The sequence below is a fragment of the Ictalurus punctatus genome, chromosome 7 (genome assembly GCF_001660625.3).
Source record: "Ictalurus punctatus breed USDA103 chromosome 7, Coco_2.0, whole genome shotgun sequence".
NCBI classification, from domain to species: domain Eukaryota; kingdom Metazoa; phylum Chordata; class Actinopteri; order Siluriformes; family Ictaluridae; genus Ictalurus; species Ictalurus punctatus.
The window spans coordinates 18,862,220-18,886,741 of record NC_030422.2 but is presented as its reverse complement, the minus strand read 5'-3'; the positions used below and the strand labels follow the sequence as shown (position 1 = coordinate 18,886,741).

At 37.8% G+C, this 24,522-nt stretch overlaps 1 protein-coding gene across 3 annotated transcripts in view; it reads right to left on the bottom strand.

Moving 5' to 3' along the window:
• The window catches only part of stim2b (stromal interaction molecule 2b), a 63,150-nt gene that overhangs the window by 25,981 nt on the left and 12,647 nt on the right, over positions 1-24,522 (bottom strand). For all 3 annotated transcript variants that reach the window (XM_017472265.3, XM_017472263.3, XM_017472264.3), the window contains one exon: positions 2,751-2,881. In XM_017472265.3, coding sequence (XP_017327754.1) covers positions 2,751-2,881 — 131 coding nt within the window. The remainder of the gene's footprint in view (positions 1-2,750; positions 2,882-24,522) is intronic.

Here is a 24,522-nt window from a genome sequence, read left to right as displayed (position 1 = left end):
AACATTAAGGGTGGTGTAAAATTTTGAGCAGGATGATCGGTGTAAATTGTTATTATTTTGTCTTCTGGGAAACAAGTAACTACTTGAAGGGCAGTACTAAATGGAAAAAATAAGATCTTTGCTGTTTAACAATAAAAATACCTATATTTGTATTTTTCCACGCGGACAGCTGGGCTCGGATACAGATCAGAAATTTGTATTCAGATGAACTAACTGTTGTTAGTGTTTTAATGTTGATTTTCTCATGAAAGGTAAGTGCTTTTAAAATGTATTCAGGTTTCCTTGGAACGCTGACACAAACATACACATGCACACTCTGGAATTTGCTGTGGTATGAAAGATGACACCGTGTCCCACTGGCTGCAGGAGAGGGAAATCTCCCACGAGGCCACTTCTTAAACTCGAGTCCGGTGAAGACGATCACCACTAGAACCTTATATATATATATATATATATATATATATATATATATATATATATATATATATATATATATATATATATATATATATATATATATATATATATATATATATATATATATGCGCACACAAGGCACTTCACAGACTTCAAGCTTAGTATCTCTGAAGAAGGAGATCATCAAAGGAATTTCCACCATGTATTACCTCTGTCTCTCTCACACACACACACACACACACACACACACACACACACACACACACAGGGGTAAGTGACAAAGTCTTGCACCTGCCATGCCCAGCAACCATCCATAGCAACACTCACACTCACACACACTCACACACGATATTGCACAACATTCACAGTCAAACTAATACCCGAGTTTTGGGCGTGGCAGCAGTAAAACCCTGCCAGAGAGAAAAATCCTACGAGGCAAAACCACAAATCTTTTGTTGAGTCAGTCTTCTTCTTCTTCCTTCTTAGAGGCCTGATTATGTCACGCCAACCAGTAGAACAGCATGGAGAACCCTATAACACCATTTTCTGAACACCACCACACCTGTTTAATCAGACTCTAGTGCGTGGGCTTTGCATTCTTATATAATTGTGTACTTCTGGAGCTCACCATGTCTGTTTGTGTGAGAGTGTATATATATATGTGTGTGTGTGTGTGTGCATTCCTGAGTAATTACACTCCGTAAAACCCTTGTATTTAGATCATGATCAGGCTACATACAGTTTCGACTTGTATCTGGTCAGCAGGTGGAGGCTTAGTTCTGTATCATCTAATTTAACAGCTCTATACTTCTAATTGATTAAAAGCATTTCCTAAATAAATAAATGTGAATGTAATGTGCTTGCTAAACTCTGAATTAGTCCCAGGATGTTCCTGCCACTATTTAAGCACTTTCAGATTGGGGCTTTAAGGAATGACATGAAGACTGAGCTAAGCTGAGGAGTAGAGACTGAAGGATGGGACCTTTCCCCTTTAACCCTTAAGTTCAGAACATTTGTTGACATGTGACCTCATTTTCTCCATCTATATTGTTAAATACAATGCTTACAAGGCAACCACTGTATTGTTATTTCTTCTTCTTCTTCTTATTATTATTATGTTGTTGTTGTTGTTGTTTGAGAAATCTCAATTTTGAGAATTATGTTAACCTAAAGCATTTCATATACAGACTACATTCAAACTGTTTGAATATCTTTTCAGCAAGAATTAAGAAATCATTTTATTAGCTTTGCGGAAAGTTAGAACAGAGTTTAAAATTTGAGATTTTCCCATTGACGGAACATCTTTCTGTTCAAATTCCAATCGACTTCACAGGACAGTAATCTGCTAGCTAGTGCTCTCTCTCTCTCACACACACACACACACTCCGCTGGTACATGTTGACCCCTTCTCTCTCCTCTTCATTGCATCTCTTCCTTACTCGCTTTAATTCTTTAAATCTTTTCTTTAATCTTTGCATTTCCCTCACTTCCTTTCTTTCACACTTTCAGTGTCACTTTGTTTTGTTCTCTTTATTCATTTCCTTTCTTCTTTCCATTCCTTCATCTCTTTCAGCTCATTGCAAGCACTGTAGTCCCCAAAATTCTTATATTGCATAACCCTTTTCTTTGTTTTGTTTTGAACAAATAACCAGGTCACAAAATTTTCAGATTTTCATATGATTTTAGTTATATTTAAAATGGGTGATGTAAGTACTAGGTCATTAATGAGTGCACAAGTGCACAAAAATGATTGACAAAACACCTGTACATTTCGGTTCATGTTTAGATTAAACTTTCAGCCTTTAACTACATATATGGAAGATTATGAGAAATGTGCACAGCACAATGAGAGGCAGTGTCCTCCACAAACTAGAGCTGTGTCTCAAATTACATACTTATGTATCATTCTAGTATTGAACTACATTTAACTGACTTATTTACATATTACAGTTGTGTTTGAATTGTAAAAACCTCTCATGTACCCTAAGACCTACAAAAAGTTTGGATCTTCTAGATTAGGCGATACTTTTTAAGGGATGCAGCTCGAGACAACAATCGTGATGACAGCTGAAAGGTTTAAACAGAAACCATCACACCTCGTTTGTGTCTTTAACATCTCCATTTTTCATTTTGACATGGAAACCTGACGGATTCTGGAGGTCATTTTTACTCCTCGAGATGTACATAATAAATGCAGGCGAATATATGAACAATTCTGCTATATCCACACACACATGCGTAGTCAAGAGTCAAATATATACCAGGCCAAAAGGTTAGGTGACAAAACTGAACTCATGACTGTTAGCAGGACATGCATAACAGGGCTGGCTGACCTCGACACTCTCGTTGACCTCGATGCCGCCATCGTTGTCATCGTCCAGCTGCTTGTGGATGTGCCTCAGTGCCTCAAGGCTGAAGCGGTCAGCTTCGTTCATGCAGGGTGGGATCACAGTCAGGCACGGATCTGCAAGTAAAACAGACAGGATACGTCACAACAACAGAAAACTGTATGTTTCTTGGCCTTTGTTTCACTGCCTATTTTTAACGTAGACATGTGACGATCCTTCACTAGAACAACATGATGATGAAATCTGAAACTGGTATACAGTTGCGGTCGTAAGTTTGCGTACCCCTTGCAGCATCTGCAAAATCTTAATACTTTTAACAAAATAAGAGGGATCATAAAAATCCCATGTTGTTTTTTTATTTTTTTTTATTTAGTTCTGTCCTGAATAAGCTATTTCACAGAACAGATGCTTACATATAGTCCAGACAATAATAATTGAATTTATAAAAAATTACTCCATTCAAAAGTTTACACACGCTTGATTCTTAATATTGTGTGTTGTTACCTGGATGATCCACGACTGTGTTTATTTTTGTGATATTTGTTCTCGTTTGTTCTGAGCAGTTAAACTGCCCACTGTTCTTCAGAAAAATATTTGACCCCTTTCCAGTAGTGGCTATATGATGTTGAGATCCATCTTTTCACACTGAGGATGACTGAGGGACTCGTACACGACTATTACATAAGGTGCAAACATTCACTGATGCTGAAGAAGGTAGCACGATGCATTAAGAGCCAGGGGGGTGTAAACTTTTGAACAGGATGATCGTTGTAAATTGTTAGTATTTTGTCTTCTGGGAGACATGTAACTATCTTATTCACTGTCTAAATGAAAAATAGCATGGGATTTTTATGATCCCTCTTATTTTGTTAAAAGTATTAAGATCCTACAAGGGGTATGAAAACTTCTGACCGTAACTGTAGATAATGAAGAAAACAAAAAAATGTTATTTCAATTTTTTTTTAAAGTATAATCATAGCAGATCAAAAAAAATATTTCTGCATTTGTTCTGATAAACTACTGAAGCATAAAAGCAATCCCTCTTAATAAATCCATATTTAAATTGTTCTACGAGTTTCTCTACCTCATAGATCCTTCTAGGATGTTCTATGAGCTTATCAAATTTTTTGTAACCAGGGACCCTTTTAATTGTAGAATAAATTCCATCAACCACATTTGCACATAATTATTTATGAACATAACCGAACATAATGAACATAAAACTATTCGGATTTCCAACCATCCATCCATTTTCTGTACCGTTTCTCCTACACAGGGTCGCGGGGAGTCTGGAGCCTATTCCAGGGGTCTCGAGACACAAGGCAGGGGACATTCTGGATTGCGTGCCAACCCATCTCAGGACACAATCGCACACACACTCAGGTCCAAGCTGACATTATTAATAGCCCTACTTGCTTTTGATTTATTAAGGTTTTAATTAAATATTTAAATGACCAACCAAACGGGCTAATGACTAAAAATAAATTGAGCAAAAAACGTCAGTAATTATAAATATGTATACTTTGATAATGGTGGGTTGTCGCTTCCACCACAGTAACAATATAATTTTTTTATTTTTTTTTATTTTTTTAAATCACAGCCTATGCTTCATGACCCTAGTTTGTAAACAGCGGTACAATTCATTAAGCTCAGTGGTTAAGACACGTTGGGCTACTGATCGAAAGGTCGTGAGTTCAAAATCCCAGCTCCACCAAGCTGCCCCTGTTGGGCCCTTGAGCAAGGCACTCAACTGCTCACAGGTATAAAAGAAATAAACGTAAGTCGCTCTGGATAAGAGTAAATGCAGTAAATGTAAATAAATGTACTGTATGTACGAGTATGTCTGATGTAGGAGCTTTCACAGGTCTTGACACACTTCTTGTGTTACATACTCTTGATATTGCGAGTGCTGCTGTGATTTGATTGGATGATTACCTGGTCTTATTTTCAAAGGGAGCGTGGGAAGACGTTACCTCAACTAGAGTAACAAACTAAACAATATGTGCTCACAACAAAGAAACAAAAAGTAATACTCAAATAAAATCTTTTTTATCTGCACTCAAAGAATCAAATCACACTGCAAACCTGCTGAGTACATTGAAGAGAAATTACGAAGTGGTGTATCAAATGGAGAAGCCCGGAGAGGCCTGGGAAGTGAGCAGGTGAATTTCACCTGCATAAACAACTCCTTTGTTTTGCATGATGCCTTGCATGTGTTTCCCTCTGCTTTCATAATAACACCATTTGCATAGCAGAAGTCTCTCACCAGACTCATTTGCATGGGGATACTATTTACATAACAAGCACCCACCTGGGCTGAAAGATGTTTAGAACACAATGTAATGTTGTGAATCTTAAAGTTATAATGTGTGTATACATGACTATAAATTTTCATTAAATGTTAGACGCGTCTTAATTGTTCACAGTCGTTTGTAATTGTGCACTGCTATGTGTATAAATCAGAAAATGACATGTTTACATGTGATCTCGGTGACTTTGACCATGGCATGTTTGTTGGTTTTCAGAAACTGCTGATCTCCTGGTCTCTAGAGTTTACACGAGACGGTGCAAAAAACATCCAACAAGCAGCAGTTCTGCAGGTGGAAACGCCTTGTTGATGAAAGAGGTCAGAGGAGAATGGCTAGACTAGTTAGCGGGGATAGGAAGGATACTGAAACTCAAATAATCACTCGTTACAACCGTGGTGAGCTGAAACGCATTACAGAATGCACAACACATTAATCCTTGAGATGGATGGGCTATAATAGCAGAAGACTCTTTTCAGCCAAGAACAGAAAGCTGAGGCTATAGTAAGCACAGAGGTGAAGACTGGAAAAACATAGGCTGGTCTGATGAATCACGATTTCTACTGAGGCACACAGATGGTAGGGTCAGAATTTGGCATCATAAGCATGAATCCATGAACCCAACCTGCCTTGTGTCAATAGCCCAAGGTGGTGGTGGAGGTGTAATGGTGTGGGGAATGTTTTCTTGGTACACTTTGAAATCCTTAATACCAATCAAGCATTGTTTGAAGACCACGGCCTTGTCACAAAGCGCAGGTCATTGCAAACTGGTGCGACGACCCTGACAATGAGTTCAAAGTACTTTAGTAGTCTCCCTAGTTCTGAATCCATTAGAGTGCTTTTGGGATGTGGTAGAACAGGAGATTTGCAGCAGGGACTTGCAGCTAATAAATCTGCAGCAATTATGTGACGCAGTCATGGACCAGAATGTCAAAGGAATGTTTCTAACACCTTGTGGAATTCGTATCACAAAGAACTGAGGCTGATCTGAGAACAAATGGCGGGGGGGGGGGGCAGGGTGTATGTACCCAGTATTAGTATGGTGCTCCTAAAATAAATAAATAAGCCAGTGACTGTATGTGTGTTTACTTTATCGCCAAAGATTTGTGGACACCTGACCATCACACCCATATGTAGGCTTTTCCCAAATTGTTGAGCATTGAATATGAGTGTTATGGTCAGGTGTCCACAAATTTGTGCCTATGGTGTGTATACGCTTAAGTAATCTGGCATTGTAAGTTATAAAAACTGTTTATGCAAGCCCATTAAGCGGTTTACATACCGTTTTAACGTGCAGTAATCAGAAATTGTTATACAGTGTTTATATACCCCATAAAAAGATTTACAAGTGTGGTCATTAGTACTATACATTAGTATTAGCAGATCCTTTCACTGACAGATGCCTTCCATTAGCTGAATACTGACAGCGAGTCTATTTTCAGTCATGCAGTACGAAAGAGATTTCTGCTTTGTCCAGTGTGTGTGATCAAAGTAAGTGCTGAGCGGAGAGGACCCACGCAACAGGAAATGACACGCATGGGAAGAAACGTTAAGCAACACCACGTACCAAAAACAGAGAGGAAGGAAAAACAAGAGTGCTAAAATTAGAACAGAGAGTACTATGAATAGAAATGGAAATATATGACAATATCAGGCTGTCAGGATGCGGTCTGCATACTGCTGAGCAAGCTGTTCTCACAGCCAGGAAAAAACCCCAAAAACATTCAGCATATTTTAAAGAATGATGAAAATACTTATGAGGTTATTAGCATGGTATTACTCACCTCTTCATGAAAACTTTTCTTTCTAAAGGCTGATTCATACCCAACATTTTTTTTTTAGACACGCTTCCATGTGGTAATGTGCGTCGTCAGACCCCGCTACATTTATACTGCAGATTAACCAAAGTTACTTAAAGTGAGGCTCAATACAATTCAAACACAGTTCACTGCCAGTCAACTGTTTAGATGACTCTGCTCATAAAAGGCTTTGATTCATTTGTACAATTGTGTAATATTTTGGAGTAAATAATGAAGATAATGAAATCAGATTTGACACTATAAAAACATGCATAGAATTATGTAGAGATCAAGAAAAGTGTTAACTGTATTTGCAACCACCAGAAGGACTTTTTAAAAGTCCCCAAATAGGTCGAACACTCGTTGGCTGCTTTTTGACTCAGAAATAAATGTGTACGTGTATATTAAGTAACCTAATCTACCATGTTCTATACACATTTTTGACTGGTAGGGTAACTGCCTGGTAGTGTAAAAGGCCAAAAAATTCCTGAACTCAATCATGTGGGTTTAACCGATCAGCCACCACTATTCACCTTGTCCTAGAATAACCCTAGGCCTACATTACAAACATTCACCCCAAAATGAGAAGAAAGAAGTCAAGCTGCTTTATCAGAGGGCTGAAGCCGATAGCCTGGGTGATAATTACTGCCTGGTAACAGATATGTACCTTCTAATTATCCTGGCAAGAAAGACCAAGGTTTTTCTTTGGAAAAACCTGCTTTGTGTCTCAGAGGAATTGGTTTAGAAATATACCTCGGCCACAGATAATTCAATGCACACAGAGACAGAGAGAGAGAGAGAGAGAGAGAGAGAGAGAGAGAGAGAGAGAGAGAGAGAGAGAACGGTGTGATAAGCAGACAGAAAGCTGTATCGATCCAAGAATGTATAGATCCAAGAGATCAGCTTACATATCAATTAGGTTAGGATGACTTTGTTTATCAGCAAGCCTTAAAGCAATAATCCAGTGCTTTCAGTCGTACCATATGTACGACTAGCACTGACAATTGCAATCATTTTTCTCACTCATTTATAAAGGAAGCTTAAGACCAGTTTTTGAATTCTGAGAATGAATATTCAAAATGGAAAACTCTAACAATAAAGGTCTTGGGATAAGAGACGATTGTCTAAAATGGAAGAATACAGTTTTTAAAAAAAAGGTCATTCTGGTTATACGATTTCTGAGGTTTTGTGGTGTTGATGTAAAATCAGGCTGAAACTGAAATACTTCCACGTTTACTTTGATCCATGATGACTATGTTGGTAACAGAATCTCTTCCTATTGAAAACGTTTCTGAAAGGGCAGGTCATAAAGATTTAAAGCTTCAACCCTTAAATACACCTGTTTCTCAACATTTAGAGAACGATTAGCGAAACGGTCTTGCATGTAACTCAAATTCTGTTACAAACTTGACAAACTAAATGAAAATAATAATAATAATAAAAAGTACCATTTTTTATATTTTTCCTCATCTCAATCAACTCAATCAACAGATTTTGGCATTTCTTTATTGGAAAATTGAGAAATCATAAGGAGACAAGGGTCTAACTGAAAAAATTGAAGGGTTCATTTATAAACGACTCTGCGTGAGAAATTTTTGACTGAGAAAACACTAGAGTTCTGTTATGAGTGATAGCCAGTGTAGGAAAACATGTAGGCATTTTTTGTATCTAGTTCTAGTTTATATAATTGGTCCTATTTAGAACCCTGCCGGAAAGGACAACCATTTGTTTTAACGTTGCTCCCCCAGAGAGATGAAACACAGAAGCCACACAGGCGGCAGATGAACTAGGTTAGGTTGTAAACCTATTGAGACAAAATTACCCAAGAGGGCCAAAACCTATTCTACCTTATGCACATATATATTGTCTCAAACACAAAGAGGTGCTTTGTACAACTCAATTCTACTAACATTTCTGAGTTGTACTGCTAGGACGGCATCAGCATATATCACCTGAACTTCAGTACAGGGTCAAATGTTTAAGAGACACCAGACTCTTTTAACTCAGCACATTATAAGGTCAGAGGGAGACTGTTATTTACAAAAAGTGTTCACTGTAATGATTACTGAGTGTTCCTGGTGGCTTTTCAACAGTCCCAAGGCAGTCAAGTTTATTGTTTTGTTTCACACAATCGGTCATCGGTCAGCGACGATTAGTGCAAAACCCACACCAACACTCAGTCAGTGAGTTACACAGTGACATTGCATTGCAACATGTCAAAGAGGCATGGTGCATATGTAGAATGCCAGCCACACTGCGAACAGAGCTCAGGTTTCATCCTGTTCTCTCCCTCATCAAGTTCACCCACAGGGCTCCAGAGATACATCACTATCAGCTCATTTAATCTAGATTAAGCGCAATGTAAGGACTGCCTAGTCATTTACTGTTTAATTCAGTGCCGGGCGAAAGGCAGGCTTGTAAGATGACACACTCAGATACACTGTGCTATTACATAAAGTGGATTTACTGCCTTAAATGCTGTAATAGGCTGTGAATCAGTGTAAGAAAGCTGAATGAAAAACAACTGCACGTTACAAATGTGTTTCAGCTTTCAGACGGCAGGTTTCACATCGCAAAGGTCACAGCTACGCAATAATAATAATAATAATAATAATAATAATAATAATCTACCCAAATATTCTTTGCATAATATCTGTTCTGTTCACCTTCTTTTCTCTCTGCCTCCAAAAAAAAAAATAGGTGTGCTGCTGGACAACGTCAGCAGGACGCCTTTAATCCTCTGCTTGGGATACAGTATAACCAAATGTAAGAAATGACCAAAACTGACTTCAAATCCTGACAGATTCCGTGAGCCAGAAGCCCAGACTTCCAGAAAAGGAGAAGCAGCTATACTTCGTAGAGAAGGAATGCAAGGATCAGAGACGAACATCATCTGAACAAAGCTCTTGCCAAAAAGAGCAGAAATAAGGAGCGAAAAGAAAACAGTGGCTTAATTAAAGTGAATTTTGCCTCAGTACTGAAATGTGGACTTGCTAAATATATTCTACTATGTAAAAAATCAGTTGACATGCACCTCTAGCATTATATAAACCACACTCTCTACACTCTTAAAGAAGAGTGCATGAATAGGAAATATTCATTTATATAAATAATTAGTGTGATTAATTAAAAACTGTGAGTAACCTGACTTTGCAATGTTAATAGAAATGAAAACACTGGAGTAGTGTTTCCTCATATTTGTCTTCCATATGAACTGATGGCATTCAGCACTACAGGAAAGACAGTTAATCTAGTCAGACGATAGAACATGATGGTGCAAAAGTGGTCTCAGATGGAATGGGAAGATGCCAGAGCAGAATAGAGTTGGACCAATAAACAATCAGTCTGTCTCTCAAGGATTTTGAGATCGCAGAAATTAGTAATATTCACAATTTTCGCAATATTCACAGAAGCTCGCAATGTTTCAAAATGACCACAGATTTGGGCCGAGACACGTCATGTGACGTCATCACAACGTTCAGCCAAAGCCATCTTCGATTCACATGCGTCAAACACGAGTACAGCTAAAACGTCTCATTTACCAACAAACATCACTGTGAAAGGCTGTGCAAAGTAATTTCGACAATTCTAATAGTTTTCCATAAAAAAAAATCGAGCATTTTTGGCCGCAACAATCACAAAAAAACCCAACGAAATCCTGTACAGACGGATCAATATTATCGCGCTCATTTAAATCTGGGTCGATATTTTGCAAATGATCAAATGATTATTTCCTCATGTGTGAAGGCATAACATCTTCTCACAAGCTTACACTCGGTTCGAGCACAACTTCAATAAGGCTGCTGCTTCTCATTTATTTCATTCTTATATGTGTATATCTCATACTAAATTGTTTCAGAAATTTAAACAAAATCTAAGATGAACAAAGGCAACCTGAGTAAACAAAATACAGTTTTTAAATGACGTTATTTATTGAAGCAAAAAAGTTATATAAATACCAACTGTGCCTGTGTGAAAATGTATTTGCCCCCATAGTTACCAATTCCCCAAATCTATGAAACTGCATTCATAATGGGGTTCAGCTGGACTAGACACAACCAGGCCTGATTACTGCAAACCCCGTTCAATCAAATCAACACTTAAATAGAACAGCATGAAGTCGGTTAAAAGGTCTTACCCAGTAACACACTATGCCAAAGTTGAAATAAATTCCAGAAATGATGAGGAAGAAGGTGATCGAAATACATCAGTCTGGGAAGGGTTACAAAGCTATTTCAAAGGCTCTGGGACTCCAAAGAACCACAGTGAGAGCCAATATCTCTAAATGGAAAAACTTGGCACAGTGGTGAACCTTCCCAGAATTGGCCGACCTTCCAAAATTCCTCCAAGAGCACAGCAAGTACTCATCCAGCAAGTCATAAAAGAGCCAAGGACAACATCAAAGGACCTACAGGTCTGTCTTGCATCAATAAAAGTCACTGTTCATGACTCCACTATCAGAAAGACACAGGGCAAAAATGGCATTCATGGAAGAGTGGCAAGGTGAAAACCACTGCTAACCCAGAAGAACATTAAGGCTCGTCTAAATTTTACCAAAACACACCTTGATGATCCTCAAACCTTTTGGGAGAATGTTCTGTGACTGATATATTGAAAGTGGAACTGTTTGGAACACAAGGGTCCCGTTACACCAAACACAGAATTCCACAAAAAGAACATCATACCTACGGTCAAGCATGGCGGTGGAAGTGTGATGATGCTTTGCTGCTTCAGGGCCTGGGCAACTTGCAATAATTGAGGGAAACATGAATTCTGCTCTCTACCAGAAAATCCTAAAGGAGAATATCCGGTCATCAGTCCATAAGTTGAAACTCAAGCAGAACTGAACTATAAAATGGAAGTGGTTTAAAAAAAAAAAAATCATGAAATTCCCAGGAGATCAGCAGTTTCTGAAATACTCAAACGAGCACATCTGACACCAACAACCATGCACTGGTCACAGAAATCGCATTTTTTTTTCACATCTTTCTGATGTTTGACGTGAACATTAACTGAAGCTCTTGACCTGTATCTACATGATTTTATGCACTGCTGCCACATGGTTTTCTCAATAGATAATTGTGTGAATGAGCAGGTGAACAGGTGTTCCTAATAAAGTAGCCAGTGAGTGTAAATACATATTCAATCTAGTGTTTGTACTTTTGTCTGGTAGTGTACATTAGTCAATATTTCTAAAGGAATAAGCTCTGCCGTCAGTGTACTCATGAGTTCTGGCTTATGTCAAGAAGACAAATGATTTGGGAGGTCTGTTTCATCTTCCCAGAACAGTAGTTGGTATGAACACACAAATTAAAAGTTCCTTTAACAACATGACTACTGTAATTACTGATTACAGCCCCTCATAATTCAATTAATGGTCTGCACTTATATAACGCTTTTATCCAAAGCGCTTTATACCGTGTCTCATTCACCCATTCACACACCAATGGTAGCAGAGTTGCCAAGCAAGGCACTAACTTGCCATCAGGAGCAACTTGGGGTTCAACGTCTTGCCCAAGGACACTTCGGCATGTGGAGTCATGTGGGCCGGGAATCGAACCGCCAACCCTACGATTAGTGGACAACCTGCTCTACCACCAGAGCCACAGCCGCCCGATTAACATTGCTAATTTTATGAATAATTAACTGATATTACAAACAAGTACAGATTGTTGGTATATCACTCTTGGGGGAAAATATGACTATTATACTTTAATATAATACACTGTAACTGATTTAATAACACTATAAACACTATAATAACTCCACAGAAAGACGTTTTTATGATGTTACTGGTCCAGGCCTCGAGTTTCCTCAAGTGGCTCCAGCTTGACAGGAAATAGGTTGTCTCCCTGCTTGATCCAAGTAAACAAGGCCATTCTTGCTATGACACAAATCACTCTGGAAATATGTCAGAATGACTGAAGGCAAATAAAACCCCATCTCTGTGTTAGGAACTGCATGCAACGTCTTCCCTTCTCAAACAGCTTCCTACAATTTTGTAGAAAGCACAGAATTCCTATATTAAATGACATGTCTCTTATTGTGTAAGGGTGTGCTTTAAGTTTGCCCCATGACTTAAAAAGAAAGGTTGAGAGAACAAACATTTCTGTGTAAACTTGGATCTCTGTAACTGCCGACCCACACTGTATGACCAGTTTACCTCCAGCAATATGGTGAACTGCTATCAGTTACAGTAGTACCCATATACATATACATCACTCGTCCAAAGGGGTTAAATTGCTGTAATCTGAAAATTATGAAGACAGTGCCTACATTTACATGGACAGCAATAATCTAATTATTGACCTTATTCTGAATAAGACAGTATTGTGATTAAGGTGTTTACATGAGTTGCTTTTAGAATATTCCTTTCATGTTCCTGTTTTACATGTTATAGAACATAGATCGATTAACGTCACACGTCATTACATCCCCATGCCACGCCGTCCGACATCCCTCCAGAATTTCACATATCAACACACAGTTCGTCTTTATTCTGGTACCGTATACAGTTTTCGGTGTTTCATTTTTAATTTTACGGAAATGCAGTTAATTATTTGTCATGCTATACATGCTGCTTGAAGCCGTGGGCTGTGTCCAAAACCATACCGAAAATGTACTTACCTACATGCATTTCACCTAATATATAATCGGTAAGTGCGCGGTTTGGGACGCAGCCGTGCTCTCATTTGCCGTGAAACGGTTGAGCGCTGCCGTGTGTGTACGTGTCCTGTTGCAAAATGCGGTGAAAACTCCCACACAACGTTAATAATGTGATTAAGGTGTTTACATGTCTGTAATGCACGTCGATAATGCGACTAAAACAGGAGTACTCCACGTCTTAATTCAATTTGTGTTTACTACGAGTATGACTTTAGTCGGATTAATGTCAATAATCACTGTTTACATGGTAATTTCTTAATCAGAGTATTGACTTAATCAGGTTAATACTGGACTATTGTTGTCCATGTAAACGTACTGAGTGTTGAATTGTAAACATTTCACAGATGTAATAGACTGGACTGCCTATTTAGAAGAGCGGTCTTATTAGTATCATATATCTCTGAAATAAATTCAAACCTTTCACCACCATGGGTAATTGTTTATGTAGTTATCATCACAAATAATTACCTGTGAGATATTGCTATTACAAACAAAAAGTTGATGTTCATTGAATGTTCTCATTTTGAAAGCTTGGCATCCCCAGCCTTTCGACAAGCAGTGCACAAGCATGCTTTGACAAAGTTTGTTTAAAAGTTTGGGAGGTCATGACCTTTTTTAAAAAAAAAAAAAAAAACATACAAAAAAACAGCCTGAAACATGAACCTAACAAAAAGGGCACCAAATGGATGATGATTTATAGAATGGTGATGGGATGTTTGCAGCTCTGTTGTTGTGTGTGTAGAGGAACAGGACAGTCCAAAAAAAAAAACATCACGTAGTGCAGAACTGCTGACAGCTGGAGCATTAGACTCTTGCCTCACACCGCCAGGTCCCATGAAGCAGCCCTCATTAGCACAAGCTATGTGCCCAACCATTTAGAACCGTGAGAACAGTACTCTAAATTCTGACACACTCATGAGATGCCTGTATCTGTCTACAGGACAAGCGCACCTTCAGCAACTGCTTCAAACCAGTTATGACAATAACTGTAATTTTAACTGTAATTTTTACCACAGCCAGACAATCACTTTAAAAAGTTCAAACAACATCGATTGCTGTTTCATAAATGAGTGTCTCCACACTTCTGCCGGAACTGAACTTCCTGTGTACGAGCTCTGACTTCCTTGCAGTCAGGAAACATTTCCTGTGTGGTGTGCCACATGGCCATCTACAATCTACTTTTAATTACTAAAAGATCCTAGGAGACTCTAGAGAAATCAAAAGGAAAGAGATATGCATAAGTGTAGGAAAGACAGCTTGATTTGTAGTAATAGTATGGTTGTCAATGAATGACTTTTCCACTGAACTGAGGTCAGCATTTGATCACCTCAGAGGTTTGCTGTCCATGTAATTAATAATTCAGTCTGTTTACATGCTTGTGGTCTAACTGTCCTTGTCATCTGTCTTTTGGTCTTGGCTGATGTACTACTGAAGTAAAGCTATTCACCAATCAATAATGCATTTGACAGTATGAGACACGAAGGAGCACACTGAGGTCATCTTTTCATAGGTACACACGAGAGACAAAGGCTACTGTTAAGTCCTTTCAGAACACACCTGTCTCTCTACAGTAATGTTAGCGGCCTAGCAGTGATTTATTGTGTAGAATCGAGATGCACAGTTCACTAAGAAATTCTACTATTACAAATGACCTTAATGTGTCTCATTTACTGAAAGAAAAAGGTAGGTTCCTGAATTACAGTTAATGGACATATGGATTTCCAGCTATTAACAAAAATAATGCAGCACCTGCTGGTATTGATTTGGACTACTAAGATAATTATGTTCTAATTCACAAAGCTCTTTGCTATTTAAAACACTTCTGGGACAGTAAATTGCAGAGCTGTAAATGTGTGAAGATTTTGTTTCTACAAACATCATGATGTAATCACATTTTATAGGGCCATGAAGTTATTTATTGAATATTATAATCACAACATTGTGGCAAATGTGATTTATAACAGCTAGAGCAGATATTGGCCAATATAATAGCCAATTCATTCAACCGGCAGTATTGAGTGGTTAATTCTTTCTTTCTAAGTTAACACCTAGATAAAGTGATACAACCGAGAGCAATTACATTCTCTTCTTTTAAAACAGCCATTCGTTTGTGACCGCTAAGATTTTTATTTCTCTTAATTTGCAACATGGCATGTAACAGTACTTTTTACTACACAAGAAGCAACATTTACCTACAAAATCAGAGATGTCTATCTATACTGGGTTCAAATTATGGTTGACATCTCAACGCAACCTCACATTCAGCCTACAACCCACACAGCAAGTGGGTAAGAGTAGTGCAGCAGTGTGATAGCACATGTTCCTTTCAGAAGCTATGCTTTAAGTAGTATTATTTGACAAATCGTTTAAAATGGCAGCAAGAAAAATCAATGTTACCTAGCTAGCATGATCTAAAAGGGATTATTTTTATCAAGCTAGCTTGCCAAAATTTCTGTCACTGCTGTGGTTTTAACAAATGTAAAGGTTTTCCGGGCTCCTTGAAATCTGGCTTGTGGGAAAAGCTAGCTTCTTTGATGAGCTACAATGAAAGTGCTACTATTTGTTCATTTGTACCTTACAGTTTTCTGTGCATTTAGCTGTAAATGGAGGAGTTGTGTTTTTTTGGAAGCTGAATATGCTGAGTCACTCTGCCTTTAGTATAATAAAGGGTGTGGGAGGGGAAGAGTAGCTTTTTATTTATCCATGCTTCTATTTGCTTATTTATTTTAGTTCTTATATTAAAAATGTCTGAGACAGTACACTAAATGGTCTTAACAACAAATCTCCTGAGACCTCGTGTGCCACCATTTCCTCATTTACTTTTGCTGCAGTGAACTGGTTGGGGGAAAAACTAGAAACAGGGAAATGCACTTATATAGTCTTCTTATGCTCAAACCTACAATCACGATAATGTTAAAATGTTAAACTAACATGTCTGGATGTACAAAATCAAAATAAGGTAAAAATAATAATAATAATAATAATAATAATAATAATAAAAATAAAATAATAATAATAAAAACTAATAACATTTTAATTAAATAAAAATAAATAAATAGCTGTCCAGAAGGCTTAAACACTTAAATCAAAGGGAAAACCTATACTAAAAAAGGCAATTTTTGTTAATTTTCTGACCAATAATATGTTGTTAAGCCCATTAAAATAATAATCTAAATAATAATAAATAAATAAATAAATATTCCCTGGATTTGAGTGTAGTCTAAATACCGACACACTCATGAGATGTCTGTATCTGTCTACAAAACACACACACCTTCAGATGATTGCTTTGAACCTGTTTAGCATGTCATGCTTTACAAAAACTGCATCTAAAACCAGTCATTTGAACAGAAAATACACTGACGTCCTGGACATACAGAAGAGATAAAATTACAGAGTAGCAACTGTAAAATATTCAATCACCCCATCTGCTCATGAAGGTAATCCTATCCAAATAGGGCTAAATTCTTCATGATTTGTGTTTTATGTAACTTCTGGGACTCGGTCCATGTTCAGGCTTTTTTCTTTCTAAAACAGGTCTGACAGTGGTACCTGCCCTGAACGTGAACTTTGTTATGCAAAATTGCTGGAAGCTCTGGTTGAGAAAAGTGCTTTTGCATATTGCATTCATTGCTGTGGTGCTCCTGCCTGTATCACTTTCCCCATCTGAAAGAGGCACTAGAGGAAAAGCGAAAAGGATGAGTCACACAATTACAACAGGCATGTGCTGCATAGGGAGAAGCTTTTTGATTATTTTACTGTACTTTGTGCTTCTGTATAACAGACTGAAAATCCAACATCAGCCTTACCTCAGCATAATATACCATACATTTCCCTCTATGACTTTTTCAGTGGGTTCTGCAGTGATTAGTCTCTCTCTCTCTTTCTTTAGTTATACATGAACCCTAGGAGCTGTGTGCAACGCCTTGCAATGTGAGAAGCACTGGGCAAGAAGGAGAAATCCAAATCAGTCATCTCTCCCTCTCTCTGTCTGGGACTTTCCCCTCATTGAGAAATAAAATGGTAGCTATTCCTTACATCCAACCTACCCCTCCATCTCTCTCTCTCTCTCTCTCTCACACACACTCATGTGAGAAAGTCACTTTAGTTTTTATTTTAGCAGACATGGAGACAAGATCTCTCTCTCCTCAGACATAGTGTCCTCGTATTAACTGCTGTACTTACCTCATCTTACCTCGGTGTATAAAATTGGGCCTCATTATCTGCCTAAGATCATTAGACTCTTAAAACCAGTTGTTCAAGTGCTCTTTGCATAAATGTTACGTTCTACCTTCCTAAATGGGTCCTTCTTGGACTGTTCCCATTGAATGCCAAGCAAAATGGCATTGAATGGGCCCTCGCACCCTGGCGCACATTGTGGCTGCTCTGCCATGGGAACGCCATTCCAATTTTAGCAGTGTATCATGATGTAAAACATGTAATTTCCTGTTGGCAGTAGCTGGTGCTATGACTATAACTGAATATTGGCATGTAGATGGCTTCAGGCCAGGATTTGTGTAAAAGTTTGGAACAGATTGGACATTGTATGCATGCATTATAACAACTTCCTGTTTCATGGCAAAACATCAAACTTGGCCAAGCCATGCAGTGAAAAATCAAAAGGTTGACAATTTAGCATCGACAAGGCCTTCATATTATACTGACTGAACATGATGTTGATCGGATGAAATCTCTGGGAGGAGTTCGTTAAAGTACAAGGCCTGGAGATGGGAAAATCTGAGCAAGAAATATCAAAATGGCTGACTTCCTGTTAGGTTAAGGATAAGGCTTTAAGAGACTTTTTTGTACATTTTAACATGATTTATATGCCTACTGATTTTCGTACGTGTTGGCGAAATGTAGCACGTGGGCTGCTTAATTGAAATTTTGTAGATGGCACTATCGAGCCATTTTGCCACACTTAATTCTAAAACGTGTATGAGGTTTGTGCAAAGTTTAATGAGTTTTCAAGCATGTTTAGGTCTCAAGGGGCAGTGGTGTCTTAGCGGTCAATGCTCTGGGTTACTGATCGGAAGGTCAGGGGTCGAAGCCCCAGCACTGCCAAGCTGCCACTGTTGGGTCTTTAAGCAAGGCCCTTAACCCTCTCTGCTCCAGGGGCGCCGTATCATGGCTGACCCTGCGCTCTGACCCCAGCTTCCTGACAGGCTGGGGTATGCGAAGGAAACAATTTCACTGTGCTCTACTGTATATGTGACCAATAAAGACTCATTATTATTAAAGATGTGATTAGTTTCATATCGAATTTTGTCTGGCCACCACAGACACACCCTTCAACGAAAACTCAAAAGTTTCACAATTTAACGTCACTAAGGCCTTTAGATTAAATTGACCAAATATGATGTTGATCTGATTAAATCTCTGGAAGGAGTTCGTTAAAGTACGAGGCCTGGAAATGGCTGTTGCCAGTAGGTGACACTATGACTATAACTGAACACTGACTGAACACTGACATGTAAATGTGTTCAGGCCGGGACATTTATCAAACACGTGAAGGTTGGAGCAGATCGAACATTGTATTGCAGTTATAACAACTGAATGAATATGATGTTGAACGAATATGATGTTGATCGGATGACATTTCTTGGAGGAGTTTGTTAAAGTACAAGGCCTGGAAATGCCAAAATCTGAGCAAAAATGTAAGAAAAAAATGTAAATGGCTGACTTCCTATTGATTCTAGGATATGGCTCTAAGAGACTTTTTTGTATGGGTTGGCATGTTACATATGTCTACCGAATTTTCTTATGTGTAGGTGAAATGTAGCATGAGGCGCACATCGTTGAAATATTTGAAAAATGTAGGTGGCGCAATACGAGCCATTTTGCCACACTTAATTCTAAAACCTGTATCAGATGTAAATTTCACCACTTCTGACACGTCTACAAAATTTCGTGAGTTTTTGAGTATGCTTAGGCCCTCAAAAAAGCGATTCATTTTGGAAAAGAACGTGGAAGAATAATAAACGGAGCAGATACAATAGGGTCGTCGCACCATCGGTGCTCAGGCCTTAAGGACTCATTAAGGGTGCTGGTTGGAGATCGAATCAGACAAAGCAGAAGATGAGTCTACGAATGGATTTTAAAGGGTCTCAAGAAAACAGCAGCTTGAATTATTGAAGCTTCACTAAGAATTCTCAGAAACAGAAAAGCAGAAGTAAACAGGAAGAGGCAACAAGTGAAACTTCTTTCTGAAGCCTGAAGCATCAACAGTCCTCACTATCATAAAAACACACATTTTAGATTTACTTTCACCGTAGCTACTGAATAATATATGTTGAGTAGAATAATCAGTCAATAAGATGGTACTTAACTTTAATATAAAGATGACTCACGTATACCCTGTATGCACACCACATTTATTAAAAATAGGTTAGACAGATAAAAGGCTAGAAAAATCCAGTGGCACACTGTGTGTGTGTGTCCTACTGAAGGGCATGAAAGCTTTGGTCCACAGCTGAATAGATACACAGTGTGCATTCCAGGTTAGTGGGTCTTAACACTTTAAATGCCCTTCCTCTTTTAGCTTTGTCCTAGCCACCACCGGAAGTCAATGCTGTGCCACAAAATCACACTTCACAACATCCTGTACTCTAACCACAACATTAAGCAATGAACACACATGGCCTAAATATCCAGTGTACAATAGAATATCCACCGACAGTGCTGAGTTAATTCAGCACTCAGAATTTCTTCTTCATTCTGACTTTTCCAGACAACTGATGTATTAACTGATGAGTTGCTCTTATTTTTCATTTGTTGATGCTTTAAAAAGCTTAAATCGAACCCTTAATAAATATTAATGGTTTTCTAAATGCAAATGCAACAAAAAAAAGTTATGACAAGATCAACACCTGATATGCATCGGAACACAACAAGTATTTCCATTCCATTAATAGGTCAAACACAGGACAGGAAATAGGTCCTACATTTCCATGGTATGCGATTTTCACTGTGACTCAAGTAACCAGTTGGACAACGTGAGGCGATTCCAGGACACGGGGATTACTCTCTAGTTCCCTTTGAGAGATGCTCTAATAGAGGAAGGTGACGGGGATTAGAGAGGCAAGTGAGAATCAATATTTGGTATTCATGTCAGTGAACACTGCATAAGTTCACTACAAGCATACAGCCAGACTAGCTTAAACAAAACACACACACACACACACAAATATATATATATATATAAATAAAAGGCATGCACCTATACAAAATCTCTCAGCCGATACGATAACCGATTATTCAGAGTGATATTGGCCGATACCGATAGTTCTGTATTTTATGCCTTTTTTTTTTTTATTAATAATAATTACTTCAACAATTCTGAAAGAAATGTGCATAAAAACTTTATTCTCTCCATTTCAACAAGTTGTTTCACAGTAACTGGTCTCATAAACAGAAAAAACATTACTCTGATTAACATTAACACATGAAGATTCTGAAGATTAAAGTCAGATTTCTAAACTTATTGAATGTTATTAATTCATATTAACATAATTAATTGACTGAATTCTAAAAAAAAAAAAAAAAAAAAACCTCCTGTTAGTCTCACATTCACTCACCACAAACAAAAGAATTTCTACTTCATCACTGAACATCAAACTGGTAATATATAATATCAACTTTTTTAAACTGGATATAAACTGGATATGAAATATACCACTCTACAAATACATTTTTCTGTACAATATATACTACTTTTTTGTCAACTCACTTTCATTTAAATCTTTCAACGGTGTACTGATGCTTTAATTCAGGGCGTGCAGCTCGGAAAAAATTTAAATAAAATAAATTAGACTCGACGCTGAAACTCCCATTTCACTGCTGCAGCGTCCGGTGTAAAATTGTAGCAGTGCAGAGTTACAGAGATTACAAACTGCAGTTTTGTCGTCATTCCACACAAGAGACATCATCTTTACACACAGCACGAAATCCATGTGTTTTCCCGCCCACTTTTGATTGACGGGATATAATCAGCCCTGATCATTGGATGTTTTTAAACTATCGCCCAATAGTGTGAAAAAATAGCCTTTATCAGCCGATACTGATCGTCGGCCGATACAACAGTGCATCTCTAATATATATTAATATATATTTAATACAACTAATGCTTCAAGTGGTTTCTCCAAATTCAACTGGAAAGTTTGGACTCACTGATGGATCCATTGTCGTTTATGAGGTTAAAAATTCTTACCTCCTTAAATGTAAAAAGGTAACAAAGATGATTTAACCATGATTTAAATTTGGGATGGGCGTTATATATGGGCAGAAATATCTTTTCTTTCTTTTTTTTTTTTAATCAAGGCATTTCTACTATATATGATATTATAAATAATTGATGTTTCTATTAATAAACAAATGTATAATAAATGTATTTAGTTATTATTTAAAAAACAATTAATTTATATAAAAAACCTATCAAATAAATAAATAAATACATACATTTAAAAAACGCTGAAACTGTCCTTTATTTTACAGATTAAAAACATGATTTCAACAGAACATCAACTGCTCCATGTTAGTTTGTAAGTATTTAAAAAAAAAAAAAAATTATATCATAGAAAAGTGTATCATGACTGAATTTATCACAATCTCAATATTACATCATATTATCCAGCCCTAATTTAAATCATGTTTAAAGCATAAGCAACTGCGTCCAATTCTAAAACTCAAAGGCGGCCCTTGCTCATGAGAATGCAATCAAAATAAATCTAATTATCGGATTAGACAGATATTACTGGCTCTCTTCAAACCAGCATTCCTCTGAAGATTCCATCCATAACTTGTCCGTCTGGCTCACTACAGCTTGAAACCTGTGTGTGCGCTTGTATGTTTATGTGTTTATGCCCGTTTTGGATCTCAGGGGCAAAATTAATTACCCCTAAGGCCAAGCTGCCATCTAGTCTGACAGAACTGCTTAGCTATGAAGAACATTCGGGAGCCAGTGGCTGTGTCACTGCCGTCATGCTCTGTCCCTGGTCCTAATATGGCACGCACACACGCGCGCACACACACAGTTCTACCAGGTCACATCTTATTGGAAAACATGAGCATGGTCTGTAAAAATACTCTCACATGTAGCAAAGATCCTACTGCTTCCAAATGGTGAGAATGGTGGAGTGGAAAGTCATCACTTTACTGGCAGTATCAGAATTAAATGAGGTGATGTCATGGAGGGAAGTGATATAATGCTTTATAAAATTAAAAGATGAATCACCTTTGAGTATCTGGGTCTCATGTAAAGTACACACCAAAAGGCTAAAGGCTAATCAAATAGTAAAGTGAATTTAAAAAAGAAAGAAAGAATAAATTAGATACTTGGTTGGCAGAAGGGGTGGACAATAAACCAATGCACTAACATCACCACAAGAAAAAAAAAAATACAAGAAATAATCTCATGACAGACAGGAACAGACTGTATATAATCAGAATGATGTATTTTGACTTTTATAAAAAGTAGGACACATTCTAAACTAACCGTAATCAAGCTACAGCAACTTTTACTGGATTAATTGATTACATTGTGAGATCAATGATTAACGGTCTATTAATAGATCGTTTACAGAATATACTTATAAAGCTGCATGACAGCTGTCACTGTGACTCAGATAACGTCAGCTGCGTGATAGTTTCCCGGATCAAATCTAACCATCCCAACTAACTGTCAGTAACAGACGTTGATATAACTGTTAGCAACACGTACACTTTTGTAGGGGTACGATTAACCGCCATAGCCTCTCTTGCTATAGAAAGCTTATCTTCCATCATGAAAAGGGACCACCGCTGACCAGATATTGGACCATACTCACAGCAGTGATGCTCATATGCTAGTGTACACTACGTGGCCAAAAGTTTGCGGACACTTGACTTTGTTGAACATCCCATTCCAGATTTAGGGCATTTTCACACCTTTTCATTTGGAGTGTTTGTTTCAGAACCTGGTGCGTTTTCTTCCTTGGTTCGGTTCGACACGACAAACTCGCTCAGATCCACACCAAAACAATTGCAAAAGAACTCTGGGGCGGTTCGCTTGTAGTGAGAAAGCAATCTGTCCCAACGGACCAAGGAACCTACCTGTATAGCTATGCATGATGGAAACAGCGTTACTTACATAGGATGTTTGTTTTGCTAATGGCGCACAACATAAATCGCAGTTTAACTTGGACCAAAGTTAAAATGACCAGGTAAAATGCCTCCTTGAAATTTGATCTGACGAACTTTCAAAAAACGCATAAAAACACAGAGGTTTACAAGGTGTTTAGTGGGCATCTCAAGGAGATGGGTTTTAATTAGAGATGCACCAATGTTTTTTTTCACGCTATTGGCCAATAGTTTAAAAACATCCGATAATCAGGGCCGATTATATCCGGTCAATCAAAGTGGGCAGGAAAACACATGGATATCGTGCTGTGTAAAGATGTCATCTCTTATGTGGAATGACGACAAAACTGCAGTTTATTATCTCTGTAAGCTCTGCACTGCTAAAATTTTACATCGGAATTGAGCAGCAGTGAAGCGGGAGTTTCAGTGTCAAGTCAAATTATTATAATTTTTTCCCCCACGCTGCCCGCTCGCCCTTGTGCTGAATTAAAGTGCCAGTACACCATTGAAAGATTTAAATGAGAATGAGTTGACAAAAAAGTATATATTGCACAGAAAAATTTGTTTGTAGAGTAGTATATTTCACATCCAGTTAATATCCAGTTTAAAAAAAGTTTATATTACATATTACCAGTTTGATGTCAGTGATGAAGTAGAAATGATTTTGTTTGTGGTGAGTGAATGTGAGACCAAGAGGAGGTTTTTTAGAATTCAGTCAATGTTAATATGAATAAATAACATTCAATAATTTAAGAAAAAGTCTTACTTTAATCTTCAGAATTTAGTTCATGTGTTAATGTTAATTAGAATAATGTGTTTTCCGTTTATGAGACCAGTTACTGTGAAACAACTTGTTGAAATGGAGAGAAT